Source organism: Phocoena phocoena, chromosome 18 (genome assembly GCF_963924675.1).
Source record: "Phocoena phocoena chromosome 18, mPhoPho1.1, whole genome shotgun sequence".
Taxonomy (NCBI): domain Eukaryota; kingdom Metazoa; phylum Chordata; class Mammalia; order Artiodactyla; family Phocoenidae; genus Phocoena; species Phocoena phocoena.
In genome coordinates this window covers 15440915-15458114 of record NC_089236.1, presented here as the reverse complement: position 1 = coordinate 15458114, position 17200 = coordinate 15440915, and the positions used below count along the sequence as shown (strand labels likewise).

The following is a 17200-nucleotide window of genomic DNA, read 5'->3' as shown; positions in this document are numbered from 1 at the left end:
TATATTCCAGCTTGCTAATTCTCTCTTCCATATTGTCTGCTCTGTTTCCAATGCTTCTAATGTGTGTTCTTCATCTCATTTATTGAGTTCTTCAGCTCCAGAGTTTCTTTTTGGTTCCTTTTTATTTATTCTAATTATTTTCTATTGACGTATAGTTGATTTACAATGTTGTGTTAGTTTCTGCTGTACAGCAGAGTGAATCAGTTATTTATTTTAATTATTTTTTATTGACGTATAGTTGATTTACAATGTTGTGTTAGTTTCTGCTGTACAGCAGAGTGAATCAGTTATACCTATACATATGTATCCACTCTATTGAGTAGAGTTCCCTGTACTACACAGTATTCGTTATCTATTTTATATATAGTAGTGTGTATATGTCAATCTTAATCTCCCAATTGTTTCTTTTTAGAGTTTCAGTCTCTTTGGTAAAATATTCTTTCTGTTCATTCATTTTTATTCCTGAGCTCATTAAACTACCTTTCTGAGTTTTCTTATATCTCATTGAGTTCATGGGCTGTGCCACTGCAGGTGGGGGAGTGGCAGTGAGGTTGTGGTCACCTCGACGGCTGGAGGGACAGGATCCCAGGCTCCACTGTTGGTCAGTTACATGTAGCCATGGGTGCTGGTGTGGTCTGGAGCCTGTAGTCATGTGTCCTGCTTCCCCTGCTGCTACTGTGTTCTCTGAAGCTGTGTGCACAGCTGCTGTGGTCAGAGGGCCAGGATTGCAGGCACTGATTCCACTGTTCCCTCGTTCCATCTCTTCTAAGTGTTCCAATTCACCCGCCTTTAGATGTACAGATGTGTGGAGTCCTCTGGCAAACTGTTGTGTTGGACAGTGGCACCTTTGTTGAGTTGTGGGTTTTATTGGTTGTAGATTGAAGGGGAGAGACAGAGGCAGTTTTTCACTCTGTCATGTTTCTGACATCACTGGGAATGTACCATATTTTTTTATCCATTCACCCATTGATGGGCATTTGGATTATTTCCAGTTTTGGCCTGTTATGAGTAATGTGGCTATGAACATTTATGCACAAGTTTTTTGTGTGGACACAACTTTTATTTATTTTGGGTTAGTGCCAAGGAATAGGATTGCTGATACTTAGGTAAAGTGTATGTTTAATTGTATAAGAAATAGTTTCCAAAATGGCAGTACCATTTCACATCTCTTCTTACCTTTAGGTTTTTATTTTCTTTCATCAAGTTTTGTAATTTTCAGCATACAGATCCTGCACATATTTTGTTACTTTATAAAAAAGTATTTCATGGGTTTTGGTGCTAATAGAAATGGTTCAGTTGCTTAAATTTCTACTTTTCAATCATTCATTGCTAGTATATAGAAATATAGTTGAATTTTGTATATTGACCTTTTATACAATAACTATTAAACTCACTTATTAGTTCTGTTAGCTTTTTTGTAGATTCCTTGGGATTTTCTAGGTAGGCAAGCATCTCATCTACAAATAGTGAGAGTTTTATTTCTTCGTTTTCAATCTATAGGCCTTTTATTTCCATTTCTTGCTTTATTACATTGACTCCAATATAATTTTGAGTGGAAGAAGTGTGAACTGACATCCTAGATTCCTAATCATTGGAAGAAAACATTCAGTCTCACCATTAAGATTGATATCAGCCATAGGTGTTTTTGTTTGTTTGTTTGTTTTGGGGGGACATAAATGCCCCTTGTCAGGTTAAGGAAGTTTCCTTTTTTCCTAGTTCACTGAAAGTTTTTATCATAAATGGATGTTAAATTTTGTTTAAAAATTTTTTTACCTCTATTGAGATTATTATATGGTTTATTTTCCTTAGTTTATTGACATGGTGAATTACATTATTTGTAGAATGTTGAACCATCCTTGAATTCCTGGAACAAACACCAAGTGGTCATGAATTTAAAATATATATATACTGCTGGATTCAATTTATTAATGTTTTGTTAAGGATTTTTGTATCTATATTTATGAGGGATATTGGTAATTTTCTTGTCAGGTAATGTCTTTACTGGTTTTGGTATCAGTAATGCTAATCTCCTAAAATGAGTTTGGAAGCAGTCCCTATTCTTCTGTTTTATGGAAGAGTTTGTTTAGATTTGTATCTTCCTTAAAGAATTAAGTAGAATTCTCCAGTGAAGTCACTTGGGCTTGGACTTTTTTGTTGTTGTTGGAAAGTTTTAAACTACAAGTTCAATTTCTCTACTAGATATATTACCTTTTAAACTATTCAGGTTATCTATTTTTTTCTTGAGCACATTTTAGTAGTTTGTGTCTTTCAAACAAGATCTCCATTTAATCTAAGTTGTCATGTGCCACTTTTAAAATTTCTGTAGTGATAAAATGCAATTAAATATCTTGTATAGTACTCTTCCACTTCACTGGTTTTATTAAATCGTGGTCAGAAAATGTCTGAATAATTTTTATATTTTAGAATACCATTAAAGTTTTTTTTATCTTGTAGGATAAATTTCTTTTAAAATTTCATAGAAAGTCTTTAAATATGTTTTATCTACACAATAGAAAAAATATATATATATAGTTTTTAAATAAATATATATATATTTTAAAATGGATAGTGTTTGACCAGGGACACTCAGATCTTATCCTTGCTACCAACACCCCACTCCAAAGGGAAGTATATCCCTGAGGACCAAGCTGGGCAAAGGACACTCCTAGGTACTTTGGAGGTTCCTCTCTAAGTCCCAGTAAAGAATCCTAATGAGCTAACTTAGGTTGGACTCAGATCTAAAGCCTGACGCTGCTCTCTTCAACCTGAGTTTAATCTAGGAATATAGCCTTGTCTGTTGTGGATAGTTTGGTGGTGGTGGTGGGGGGGACCCAGAGCCCTGGAGTGAGAGCAGGAAAACCAAAGAATCATCCCAGTGCTTTAATGCTTTGAGTATGACCACATGCCTCCCTCCACCATCTGTGCAGAGAAATAAGTGTCCAATGGGAAAGATAGGACCTGCCCCCAATGCAGATCCCACCCCTGTTCAACATGGTCTTAATAGTATCTTATAGAGTCTACCTTCTATCAGTATAAAATAAGTCATTGTCATAGTTAATATTTTTGCTTTGAATTCAACTTTGATATTAATATTACAACTTTTAATGTTTTGAGATTTAACATTTGCATCTCATATCTTTGTCCATCTCTTTATTTTCAAACTATCATTTTAATTTAGTTTTTGTCCTTGTATACAGCATATAGTGCCTTTAGTTTTTAAACTTATCTAAAAGTATTTGTCAGTATTTGATATGAGAGTAATGTGTTTGTATTTATTATCATTTCAGGTATGTTTGGTTTTATTTGCTATCATTTTACTTTGTTTTCTGTATTAAACACTTCTTGATATTTTTCTTTAAATTTTTTTTAACATTATGCTATTAGTTGATTTGTTTTTATTCAAGTTTTAATAATATGAAAGTTATAAACCTATTTTTAGAAAACATAATTGTACCTTTGTTTCTCCATCAATATCCAGTTTAAAACTGGACTTGTACCTGGGAAGATAGAAATGCAACATGCTTTTACTTCTGTCTTCTGAGAAACCTAAATTAATGTGGGAAAACCCTGCAAATTTAAATCCATACTTTTATCGAGAATTTTGTTATTTATCTTTGCTTTTAGAATCATTTGTTTACATTTCCACGTGCTACATTAACAATGATTATTTGGACTTAGTTCTGAATTTTTATGACTTTATTTCTTGACACCTTTTCTCTATAAGGCATCTTCCTTATTCTTGCCTCCTTCATTTTTATTCCTTGCTCAGTTGGCTCAAACACTTCTCTGAGTAGTCATTTTTAGGAAAGTTGCATGGTTGCACTGGGTGTTGGGGAGTGTATGTCTGTTGCTCCCAAATATGAATAGTACTTTTTCTAAATGTATAATTACCAAGTTATAGTCCTTTCCCAGCAAACTCCACACACATTGTTTGAAGCTGCATTTATATAGCACACTCTTTTTTTTAAAAAATCTCAATTCTATATTTACTTGGGGTAGTTTTGGGAGGCACTGAAAGTGATAGTAGAGCCTAAAGCCACCCCAAGCCATCCTTTTTTGCCCCAATGATTCTGTCGGGCATGGTTCTGTAAATTCACTTTGTCAAGTAAGTTCTGATTTGTTGTAACATTTCTTTGCTACCCAGAGATCTGATAGTCTGTCTGGGATCAGAAAGGGCTTGTATTAAGAGAATGGCAACCTCAGGGGAGGTTCACCTCTTTTGGCCAGTCAGTTCCCCATCCACATCCACCTTTGCTCGCTAAACCTGGGCAGAGGTAGTGGGTGCAGATGGAGAAGGGAGAAATGAGAGGAGGTGGGGAGATCTTATAGCTCAGCTTAGCCCAACAGTATCCATCTGTGGCCCGTTCCATTTGGCAGTGCCCCAGTTCTATTCGGCATATATCCTCCCTCTTCTCCAGTCTTGGGCACAGTCTGTGAGCATCGCTTTGGGATTAAATCCCACTTGGGGTGGAATTTGGGTCACGTGTTGGAGGCTTCAGCAGGGCAAGAAATTGCTCCTCAATGACTACCTTGTCTCCAGCCATAGGGCAAAATGAGGCACAACTGCTGGCGCTATAAAACCGTCTCCTCCTCCTACTAACAGAAGGAGCCCAGCCTCCAGTGTGTTTCCGCTTTGAAATGTATCTTACTAACATTCCTCACCTCCAAAGTGCACTTCCCACCCCAGCTGTGAGTCTCATTAATGTTTAACTGTCTTATTCATGGGGTGACTTGTTTCAAGAAATGAATATTACAAGACGAGCTTCCCTGAAGTCCCTTATTCTATTGCTGTAGAACAGGTTTGGCCATAGTTTGATGACTTGCCCAGGATCCCACAGCTCACTCATGGGAGAGCGGGAACACACATCTCTTCTACCATTCCCTTCTGTCTCCATGCTCTGTTGCTTTAGTTGATGACCCCAAGCTTAATCTTACCGTTAAGTTGGGATTAGAGCTTTACAGTGAAGGGAAAGTTTAATGGTTTTTTTCACATATGTTCTACATAGGAAAGAAAAAAAGAATCAGGTGAAATTTTTTTTTTTGCGGTACGCGGGCCTCTCACTGCTGTGGCCTCTCCCATTGCGGAGCACAGGCTCTGGACGCGCAGGCTCAGCGGCCATGGCTCACGGGCCCAGCCGCTCCGCGGCATGTGGTATCTTCCCGGACCGGGGCACGAACCCGTGTCCCCTGCATCGGCAGGCGGACTCTCAACCATTGCGCCACCAGGGAAGCCCCAGGTGAAATTTTTACAGTTATTAGTAAAAAGCATTTTGTTAGGCAACTTCTGGAGACTTTAAAAATTATATTTATTAAAGGCCTTTGTTGGTTAAATTCATACTATATGTTAGGAAAAATCTGATACACTTGAAAGCTCTGAAATTTTATTTTTACTTCTTATTGCAGCAGCAAGATTAAGAGAATTGTGTACTTGATTGTATCATCCTTCGCTTTCAGGTATGTGAGACTCCAGAAAAGGAGGTAATTAAGTATGTATTACATTTAATATCAATATTTTTTAATGGCAAAGGATCTGGGAGGGAAAAAAAAAGCATTTCCACTGTCAGTTTGTCGCTAAATAACCTTTTTGCCTCATTTAATGCAATCTAATTTATCTTGGAATTTTAATTGAAACTAAACATTAAGAATTGCAAAGAAATGGCATGTACGGAGTCTAATATCAACATATTAACATGTTTTTTTCTACCTGTAAAAGTAAAAATAATGAAACATGCATTTCAAAATTCTATAGTTATAAGGAAAGTTTTAGTAAATATTAATAAATACTAGGTGTTTATTCACCTAGAATTACTCCTTAATTCTGGAAACATTTTACTTAGATCTTTCTTCTCTACACGATAGTAAGATTTCATACTATGTTACAGATTCACACAATGTACTTGCTTCCTTTTAAATTGATATTTTAATTTGCATTGCAATTGTGAAAAAGTGCTTTAAGATTAATTTATCTTCATAGAGTATACAAATAGTATAATCAACTTATAGAGAATGTGTTTAGCATATACAGGAAAAAGGCTTAGGAGTTAGAGTTCAATTATGTATGTATTTATTGAATTGAATTCCTTCTTACATGCCCAGAACTGTGCCAGAACCATCCATTGATATGTAATCTTATATTTGTTGATAAACTCACTGATAAGAAGCCTTACTGGTCAAAGTAGTCTTTTAAGGGCTTATGTTAGTCATGCTTTCACTTGGTTTTTATTACTAAATTCTTTAAAAATATCAAGATTAATGAGGTTTAATTTATTGTGGGAAATGGGTAGAAGACCCTTCTAAAGTTCTTAAATTTTAAGAAGAGTTTACAATCGGAAACATGTAATTTTAATGTAGTTTGCCTCTTCTGTCTTGGAGTGTTGGTCTGATGTGTCTTAATATAAAAGGGCATGACACCATGAAGTGGTTTAGTGGGAAATTTATTTCCCTAACAACTGCTTCTATTGGGTGAAAGCAGAGTCATTTATGTTGAGATTCTAAGGGCAGTTCTCCCTACCACTGAACAGTTTAACCCAAAATAATGACATTTTGATATCAGATCATTGGGCTGAAGTTAGTCTACCTATAGGTGTGAAAACCACTTTATCCTTATTTGATTTATTTGTTTGTTGTAGAATATTTGGAATTTTGCTGACCTTTGTGGATCTGTCCCTCATCATTACAGACATAGTTGTCTCTGATAGCATGATGTATATTCCTTTGGAATATCATTCAGTTTCTTTAGCTATTGCTTTATTTTTTTTCATGGATGTTTTCCTTCGAGTATTTATAGAAGGGTAAGTTTGATTAATTTTTTAAAAGCACATAGAGCTATTTTGTACTGCTATGAGAAGCATCCCAAGGAATTACCAGGTCAACCCAACTAAATATGCCCCTCTTTATCAAAATAATTCTCCTTGAAGGGCATACTCCACAAGAGAAACAACAATCCAAATCCCAATTTCTATCAGATTGAGCTTTGATATCACTATTGCAACTGGCACTCTAGTCTCCAAACCATGTATTCTAGATGGTTCCTTCAACAGGTAAAGCTTAAAGGGTTTGCAAAATGGGGCCAGGCAGCTAATATGTCTACATGCATGTTATTAAGAGGAATATGTATGTGAAGTATAAATATTGATATTTTTATTGAGTTCAATGTAAATAAAAGCTGACAGTATATTAAGTACTAGATAATAGATCATGAGCAAACCCTACCTCAGTTAAAAATTTGTGGTACTTCCCTGGTGGTCCAGTGGTTAGGACTCCATGCTTCCACTGCAGGGGGCATGGGTTCGATCCCTGGTCGGGGAACTAAGATCCTGCAAGCTGCACGGCCAAAAAATTTTTTTTAAATGAGAAATTTAAAAATAAATGAACAAAAACTTGTGTTAAGCTCTATGGGAGAGCGAGTCAGGGACTGAACTCCCCAGCCTCACTTCATCCACAGCACTTTGGAACATGCTTGCCTCCTTTCTGGCTGAATCTCTGTCCTCGTGCCTCTGAGCTGAGGACAGTTGCCCACTCCCAGGTTACTCAGAGCCTAAAGGGGCTATCCCAGGATTAGAAGAAGATTTCCCTGGAGCCCCAGTGCCAATGGCTGAAGGAGCTAGTGTTGAGGAGGTGCCAGGGCTGAAAGTTCAGCTTTGCACAGAGGAGGCCACACCAGCTCACTGGGATTCCACTGTGGGTGCAAAGCCAGGTGATGAGTTTGCAGGCCAAAGTAGTGGACCCATCTTCCTCTCACAAGCTCCTGTCATGCACATCTTACAGCCCGTTTCTCTAGAGCTGTGACACGTTCAGCTTCCATTGTCCGATAGCATCGCTCACCATCCCATCTCTCTCTCCCACCTGTGTGAAGGCAATGCTTGTCTCTTGTTCAATGGCTTGGTTATATCTCTTACTATACTATGGTTATACTTGCCATATTGATGTTCTTGTCCTATATAAGTATAAAATGAGTATGAATATTTTTTTCCTTAATCTACTCTAGTAAATGCACTTTAAATCATTCATCAAGGGCTTCCCTGGTGGCGCAGTGGTTGAGAATCTGCCTGCTAATGCAGGGGACACGGGTTCGTGCCCTGGTCTGGGAAGATCCCACACGCCGCGGAGCAACTAGCCCCGTGAGCCACAACTACTGAGCCTGCGCGTCTGGAGCCTGTGCTCTGCAACAGGAGAGGCCACGACAGTGAGCAGCCTGCGCACTGCGATGAAGAGTGGCCCCCGCTCACCGCAACTGGAGAAAGCCCTCGCACAGAAACGAAGACCCAACACAGCCAAAAATAAATAAATAAATCATTCATCAAAGCTGAATTCCTTTTTTTAAAAAATATTTATGTTGGCTGTGCTGGTTCTTAGTTGCAGCATGCGGACTCTTAGTTGCGGCATGCACGTGGGATCTAGTTCCCTGACCAGGGATCTAACCCGGGCTCCCTGCATCGGGAGCGCAGTCTTACCCACTGGACCACCAGGGAAATCCCAAACCAGAAATCTTAAGGGGGATGAGTCAAATAATTTGTGCTTTTAAAATATCCCTACCTCTTCTTTGGGGAAGCATAAACTTATATATATATATATTTTTTGTTACAGGATACGACGGTATTTTTCTGATATATTTAACTCCTTAGATGCTGCCATTATTGTGGTGACTCTACTGGTCAATATTGCTTATATTTTCTATGACTTTAAGGTTCTTAAAGATTTCCCCAAGTAAGAAACATATGCTTCCCTTCTCTTAAAGTTTTTCTTTCTTAAAAAATATTTTCTGTGGCTTTCATTTTGTGTAATCTTTTTAACTCTGAATGTGCTAATTCTGTGCTAAATGAGCTGCTTGAAAATGAAACATTGAGATAAATTTCCACATATCTGGAAACTAAAGGATGGTGGTGTTTAGGGACCAGTGAAGGGTGTCCACACTGAGTACCTTTAGTTGAATGAAGAAGATGACGCCCCCAAAGAAGAAACTGGGGACTTGCCTCTTGTCCTAACTTGAACTTCTCTACATTTTGAAATTCCCACTTGCGCTTCAACCACAAATTTCTTACACGTGAAATTCCTGGGTTTTTCCTATAACCAAGAGAGTACTGGTTTGAGTTGATGAAAAATTTGAGTGCCTCCAATGATGATTCTCTAAAAAGGAACAAATGGAAGAGAAAAACGAGGTGCCATGGGTGGAAACACAGAGGTACAATTTTGGCAGTATAGTTAACATGATGAAAGCTGAGGCAAGGTTAGAATTATTAGGGATCAAACAAAAATGTGTATGAGAGACCGATGGCTTTTTTCTTTCTCCTCCTCTTTCTACTGTGGCAGCGAGAAGAAAAAGAGCAGAAGTGTTCTAGGATGTAGCTGTTGGGTGGCTCCCTAGGCTTATTCCTTAGTCAGATAGCTTGCCACTTCCTGCACTCCAGCTTCTCAGGACTTTCCCTCAGGTCCCAACAAAACTTGATGTGACAAGCTTTCGGAGTTTTTGAAAATAACCAAAACCAGTATGGTCTTCAGACAGGCAACCTCAGCATCACCGAAGAGCTTGTCAGAAATACAAGAAGAAAAACACCTCAGGACCCACTCTAGACCTACTGAATCAGTATGCACACTCAAGCTAGAGAAGCGCTAGCCCAAACCATCAGTTCTTTGCCATCGTGTTTCTTCCTGATGGTCGGAGACACACTTGGGAAGTAACTCATCTGCTACCTGCCTGATGTGTGTTCACAGCTCTAGTGAACCCCTGTTACTCATGGGAGTAACAGAGGGGAATAAGAATTCTGTTTTGATGGGAAAAAGATTGAAAAATGCTTGTCTTAAACCACAGAAGTTAAACCCACAAATTCTGAGAGTCTACCATATGACTACTTCTTTAAATCAGAGTTTCTCAACACCAGCACTACTGATATTTTGGACAGATACATTTTTAGTAAGGGAGCTGTCCTGTGCATCGGTACTGAACAGCATCCCTGGCCTCTAACCACTAGATGCAAGTAGCAGCCCCTCACAGGCAGTTGTGACAACGAAACATGTCTCTGGACATTGCCAAATATGCCCAGGGTGGGTGGGGTGGGTGGGAGGCTTGGGCCAGGGGGTCGTGTGCAAAATTGCCCCTGGTTAAGAGCCACTGCTCTAAACTTAGTCCATACTGACAAATTCCTCTGTCTCTAAAGCAAAAATGAATCTTTTTTTGTTAGATTGACAATTATTTTACGACCTCTACGACTTATCACTCTGATAAGAGTTTTTCATCTGGCTCATCAAAAAAGACATCTTGAAATGCTGACCAGGAGGATGGTAAGTGGGCAAAATATGTTTATGGTTCAGAAAAAATGTTTGTGCTTCAGGAAATACTGGCAGGGGTTGTAGATATCTATATATTGTTCTTTTTTTATGTTGATTTATGTTTTACAAACGAATGATTGTTTTAAACCCTCAGGTTTCAGGAAACAAACGGCGATACAAGAAGGATGGATTTGAGTTAGACCTCACTTACATTACTGGTTTGTGAAGTTTTCCTATATTAATATCACATTTTTCTTGTGTGTGAGTAAGTAATTATATGCTAATTTTGTTCTTTCCCTGTCTGAGGCATGTTCTTTCAAAGCATTTTTTATCCACGAAGACATAGGCCACTATGATAGTGGGACATATTTGGAGTTTAACCCTGAAAATGGAAAAATCTTAATTTTCATCTCAATTCAGGGCTACTTGCTTATAGTGTAGGAAGTTGAATGGATTTTCAGCTGACTGCATTTGTTTGGTTTAGAATTTATTGAATTCTAGTAGTTATCCTCGGTCCCAAGGATTTCAGAGAGGCCTGTTCTCTTCCTAGAACGCTGAAGTCATTGCTTTGTAGGTCTGAGTTTCTGAGTCAGGGGAACACTGGAAAACATCCTAGGAGTTCCCAACATTGCTGGAGCCCAGATCTCTCATTTTTCTTTGGTGTTTAAATAAGAAATCAATTCCCACCACAGGGGGCCCTCCAGACTAAAGTCAACGCAAATCTGTTGCGTAAGGTTAGAACCGGTTGAGACTTGGGAACACTGAATGTAACGGTCAAAATAGTGGATACTTTAATATCCAGTATTGGATATTAAAGTTGATTATCCTGAGGGTTAGTTAGCTTTTTTCCTGTCATTCTCAATCCTGACAGTTCTTTTCTATGAAAGCAGTCTGATTATATGTAAGTCGAGTTATCATATATTGTTTCACATCTATAACATTTGTTAATAGTGACTGTTTTGACTTCCAGAGCGAATTATTGCCATGTCATTCCCATCTTCTGGAAAGCAGTCTTTCTATAGGAATCCCATTAAGGTAAGAGTTTTTATCTAACAAATGCTCACATTTCTCAGTAAACATAGACTGTGGAATTGTGAGATAATGTGGGCCCAGAGATGACAGTGTTCTCCTAAAAATTTACTCCTTCAGGTAAAAAATTATCATGGATTGCTATCAATTAGCTTTCGCTCTGTGATGAATCACCCGCAAACTTAAATGACTTATAACAGCAAACATTTCCTTTGCTCGTGATAATGTGGTTTGTGAATTTGAGTTGGGCTTAACTGATCAGGGACACGCTTAACTAATTTCAGCAGAGCTAACTCATGCATCTGTGGGCAGCAACTGGGCATCTGAGGGTTGGCTAGTCTAAAATGGCATTGCTGGATGGCTCCAAGTGATGTCTTATTCTGTAACAGGCTAGCTCAGGCTTGTTCACATAAGGCAGTGGCGAGGACCTCACTAGCATCAAGCAAAAGAATGCAGAGGCCCTGGCTCTCAACTAGTATAATGTGGCTTCTACCTTATCATATTGGACAAGCGAACTACAAACCCGGTTCAGATTCAAGCAGACGACAGATGCCGTCTCCGGAAGGCAGGAATTGTGGTGAATTGTGGGTGTTTTTCATGGTCTGTCATAGGGAAGAAGATTGAGAATTCTTTAACTAAAATGTGTATTCTTAGATTGAGATGCTAAATTACAGTGGATACATACTGCTTTAGGTCCCGTAGATTAAATAAAGTTCAAACATCAAGTGATGCTTACTATGAAATGCCAGTTAAAAGTCATTGTTTAAGAAGTTTGCATATGTGTGTGGGTGTGTATACATTAGTGCAATTTACAGTATTTGTTCTATCTCAATAAAACTGTGATTATGTATGTATATATGTCTATATATAAGTATGTATATATATAATTATACTTTGAGGCATGTAAATTGCACTAATCTCATGTATATCTTGATAAAATTATATATAGGTATATATACAGCCAACACCCCTATCAAAATATAGAACATTTCTTGCTCTTTTTCAGTCAATACCCCAACACACTGGAGGTAATTACTATTCTCCCTTGTGTCACAACAGATTAGTTCTACTTTTTCTTGAATTTCACATAAATGGAATCATAGACTACATCTTCTGTGACCAGCTTTCTTTGCTTAAAATGAATTCTGTGGGATTTATCCAATATTGTTGGGTGTACAGTAGTTCTTTCTAAATAGTATAAGATAATATTTATTGCTTCTAGAATACTGATTGAAAGCTCAAGCATTCAGTTTACTTACAGAAATTATACAATTATACATTGCTTCACAAAGTCAGCAAACACATTACACTCTAAAAAGTCTATTTTACAGAAAATTAAAAATTCTAAATATCAAAAGGTACATCTGAAGAAACAAGTATAAATTTGGCAGCCAGTAATTTTGACAGGAAGTTGTACAGCTTGCATGACTTTAATCTGTGAATATGGCCTTCAGTCATTTAGCTCAAGTTCATCATTAATTTATTTTTCCAGTGTAATTGTGTTTCATACCATTGACATTTGCATACTCTAGAATACGTTAGAAAGAAATGTGTAGTATTCACAAATGTTCAGAAAAGCAAGCAAAAGTTCTGTGAATCTGCCCAGTTCTTCTGAGACGGTCTCACATCAACTTCATAAGCATATTCAATCCTACAAAATAGTAAGCTAATGTTTGAACACAATTTCCAAGATAAAGCACATTTTCTTACAAATAGTGAAGTCTTTTTCTCAAGCACCACAAAAGTATACAAAAGAATTTTAGTTTGAACAGATCTCTCAGAACGTGTTTAACCTGATATTTCAACAGACTTAAAGTTTCCATGGTTTCACAAGGACCAGATTTTTAATTACTTAGAGGAGAAAGAAACAGCCTTGAAAGATGTGGACTCGATCATTACCAGTAGAAAAAGTATCCAATGCATACCTTATAGAGACAGAAAAATAGAACATTTCCCCTCTCAGAATAATGTGTATATAATTATATGTAATATATATTATATATACTATACTATACAGCATATATAAGATAATGTATAGTTGTACATGGAATTATATAATATATAATACATTTCCTTAAAATAGTGTATATTTAAATAAAATGTATATTGTATATATTAAATATATATTAATATATAATGTATAAAATATAAAATTATAGTAAATGTAATATATATCATATGTTATATATAATTATATGTTATATATTACTGCATATAAATTTTATATAGTATAACTATTATTCTATTTATAAATATATATCTTATCTCTTATAGAAACAGAAAAATATAACATTTCCCCCTTAGAATAATACATGTATACTTATATATAATATATATTATACAGAATAATATATAATTACATGTATAAATTATATATTATATGTATATGTCTTATATAACATGTAAATATATTATTCCATTTATAAATATATAATATAAACTCATCTCTTATAGAAACAGAAAAATATAACATTTCCCCCTTTATAATAATATATTATATTTATATATAGTATATTATGTTACTATATATAATTATATATAAATTATATAACTATATATTACACATCATATAATTATATAACAATATAAGTATGCATATATTATGAATGTATTAACATCATAAATATATAATACTATAAGTAGATATGTAACTTATATAAATTTATAATTTATATATTATATAATTTATATTTTGTATGAATGATATGTAAATTAAAATTTATATATCATTTATGCAATATGTAATTCTGTTATATATATTGTATATAATATATGTTATATTACTTTATTTTATATGATATGTATTATATTACATATGTTATATCATATAACATTATAAAATATGTTACACATAAATATACATATATTATTCTAAGGGAGCAAATTTTTAATTTTTCTGTTTCTGTAAAAGATGAACATATATGTAATTTATATTTATAAATATAAATAATATAACTACCATGAAACCCTTTAATTCATATGGTAAATGTTGAAACTATGACCAAAATATGAAAACTACCAGAGCTGTTAGAAAAAGACTAGAAGCCTCTTCACATATGTATAATCTAAGCATGATACTCTCCAAAAAAAAAAAAAAAAAGAATTGTAATTATTACCTTCCAGTTTGAAAACTTTAATTCTAAATTAAAAAAATCTATACACAAGCCACTGATTTAACCAGATCCTCACCCGCGCCCCAGAAAAGGTGTTTAGTAAGCAGGACCCGGAAGAGCTGATATTCACAGTTCCTACAAGAACAACTCTTTCAGGGTTTATCCCATGAAGTACTTTATTTTACAACCTTCTTCTCATGCAAAACTAAAGGTCCATTTGATTACACAGAAATTTCATACAGTGTAAAACTAGAACTGAGTGTGAAATACTGCATGTAAGTATTTCTAAATAGTCTTGTTCTATCGGTTCATCAGTGACTTCTGTGGCTTTATAGTCATTTTCTGTGGAATATTCTGAGAGAATCTCTCCAGTTCTACTGGAATTGGAGCCTCCTAGTTCTTCTGTTTCATGGCAGTCGGAATCCTACTTGCAGGGCCTCTGTTTTCACTGTCTTCTGAATGTAAATCTGTCTCATCCTGAGACAGATGAGATTCCTCTATTTGATTATTTTCCACAGAATTCTCTTCATTTATAGTTAAGGCATCATCAGATTCTTTCTCTTGAATTTTTTTTTCCTGGAATCATTTCTGTTGCTAAAGACACTCGTCCTCTTCATCCTCTTCTCTTCGTCTTTATTATTAGATGAAGCTGGTTCTTCTGTTTCTTCTGTCATAACTGAAGAAGTATGACTAGAAGTTGTTTGGTCATCTCTGACTTCACCTTCTTTGTCAAACTTGAGTTTTTTAACCTCATGTCCCTCAGCTCCCAGACCATATTCATTTGGATGTTTATTTTCTATACGGCTGACTGAGGAACTCCTGATCCAGATGTCAGAGTCATTGTGAATTTTGTCCTAGTCATGCTGTAAGTTTGTAAAGACTCTTTGCTCACTGTGCTCTGAGGCAAACCATTCCTCCCTCCCTCCCTCCTTCCCTTCCTCCCTCCCTCCCTTCTTTCCTTCCTTCCTTCCTTCCTGCTCTCTCCCTTCCTCCCTCTCTCCTTCCCCACCCCATTCTCTCTCTCTCTTTGTTTTTGTATAAGTTGCAGGAGTACAGCATTAAACTTTAACATCTGTATACACTACAAAGTGATCACCAGTACAAGTCTAGCTGCTGTCTGTCACCATACAGTTGACACTCTACCTATTTCAGCCACACCCCAAACCCCTTCCCCTCTGGTAACGAGTAATCTGTTCTCTGTATCTGGTTTTGTTCACTTTTGTTTTATTTTTTTTAGATTTCACATATGAGTGAAATTGTATGCTGTTTGTCTTTCTCTGCCTGACAGTTTCACTTAGCATAATACTTTCAAGGTCCATCCATGTTGTTGCAAATGGCAGGACTTCATTCTTTTATGGTTGAGTTGTATTCATTGTGTGTGTGTGTGTGTGTGTGTGTGTGCACACACACACGTATTTATCACATCTTTATTCATTCATCAGTGGACATTTGGGTTGTTTCCATATCTTGGCTGTTGTTCATAATGCTGCAGTGAATATAGGGGTGCATATATCTTTTGGAATTATAGTGGTTTTTTTTGTTCTTTGGCTAAATACCCAGAAGTGGAATAGCTGGGATCATATGGTATTTCTAGTCTTAATTTGGGGGTAATCTCCATGCTGTTTTCCATAGTGGCTGCTCCAATTTACAGTCCCACCAACAGTGTTTGAGGGTTCCCTTTTCTCCACATCCTCTCCAACATTTGTTACTTCTTACCTTTTTGATAATAGCCATTCTAATAAGCGTGAAGTGATACCTTATTGTGGTTTTGATGTGCATTTTTCCCTAATGATTAGTGATGCTGAACATCTTTTCTTGTGTCCATTGGCCATCTGTATATCTTCTTTGGAAAGTTGTCTATTCAGGTCCTCTACCCATTTTGTAATTGGGTGGTTTTTTTGTTTTTAAGTTGTATAGTTCATATATTTTGGATATTAACCCCTTATTGGGTATAGAAATTGCAAATATTTTCACCCATTCACTAGGTTGCCTTTTCGTTTTGATCATGGTTTTTACCACCGTGCAGAAGCTTTTCAGTTTGATGTAGTCTCATTTGTTTACATTGGCTTTTGTTTCCCTTGCCTTTGGAGTCAGATCCACAAAAACATTGCTCAGGGCAATGTCAATGAAATTACCAGCTATGTTTTCTTCTAGGAATTTTATGTTTTCACATCTTTCATTCAAGTCTTTAATCCTTTTTGAGTTAATTTTTGTGTATGGAGTGACATAGTGGTATAGGTTCATTCTTTTGCATGTGGCTGTCCAGTTTTCCCAACACCATAGATAAAAGAGACTATCCTTTCTGTATGTCCTTTGCTCCTTTATCATAAATTAATTATCCATATATGTGTGGGGTTTTTTTCTGGGCCCTCAATTCTGTTCCGTTGATCTATGTGTTTGTTTTTGTGCCAGTACCCTACTGTTCTGATGACTTCAGCGTTGTATCAATAGTATAGTTTAAAATCGGGGAGCATGATAACTCCAGCTTTGTTCTTCTTTCTGAAGATGGGCTATTCAGGATCTTTTGTGGTTCCATACAAATTTTAGAACAAATTACAATTTTCTTAAAGCTTGTTAACCGCCTACTAACTTCCTTCTCTGGTAGCTTTAAACAATGTGTATTTACAGTAGAGGCTAATCAGAGTAGTCATCACAACTTCTGTGGGCTATCTGAAAACCATCAGTGGGTTAGATGTGACTTGGAATGTATGTACCTTTTTATTCCCTGAATCTCCCATAAAAGGTGCTAAGTGACGGACCAGTGAATAAAAGGGTGATAATCATTTTAGGTT

General features: G+C 36.3%; 1 protein-coding gene and 1 pseudogene across 1 annotated transcript in view; one reads left to right on the top strand and one right to left on the bottom strand.

Annotated features, from left to right (window-relative positions):
* The first annotated feature begins 5410 nt into the window (after positions 1–5410).
* Positions 5411–17200, top strand: part of LOC136137508 (phosphatidylinositol 3,4,5-trisphosphate 3-phosphatase TPTE2-like) — a 50115-nt gene continuing 38325 nt past the window's right edge. The window contains exons 1-6 of the mRNA XM_065895913.1: positions 5411–5454; positions 6630–6791; positions 8587–8706; positions 10179–10278; positions 10421–10484; positions 11237–11301. Coding sequence (XP_065751985.1) covers positions 6700–6791; positions 8587–8706; positions 10179–10278; positions 10421–10484; positions 11237–11301 — 441 coding nt within the window. The 5' untranslated portion in view covers positions 5411–5454; positions 6630–6699. The remainder of the gene's footprint in view (positions 5455–6629; positions 6792–8586; positions 8707–10178; positions 10279–10420; positions 10485–11236; positions 11302–17200) is intronic.
* LOC136137851 (serine/threonine-protein phosphatase 4 regulatory subunit 2 pseudogene) lies at positions 14614–15480 on the bottom strand (annotated as a pseudogene).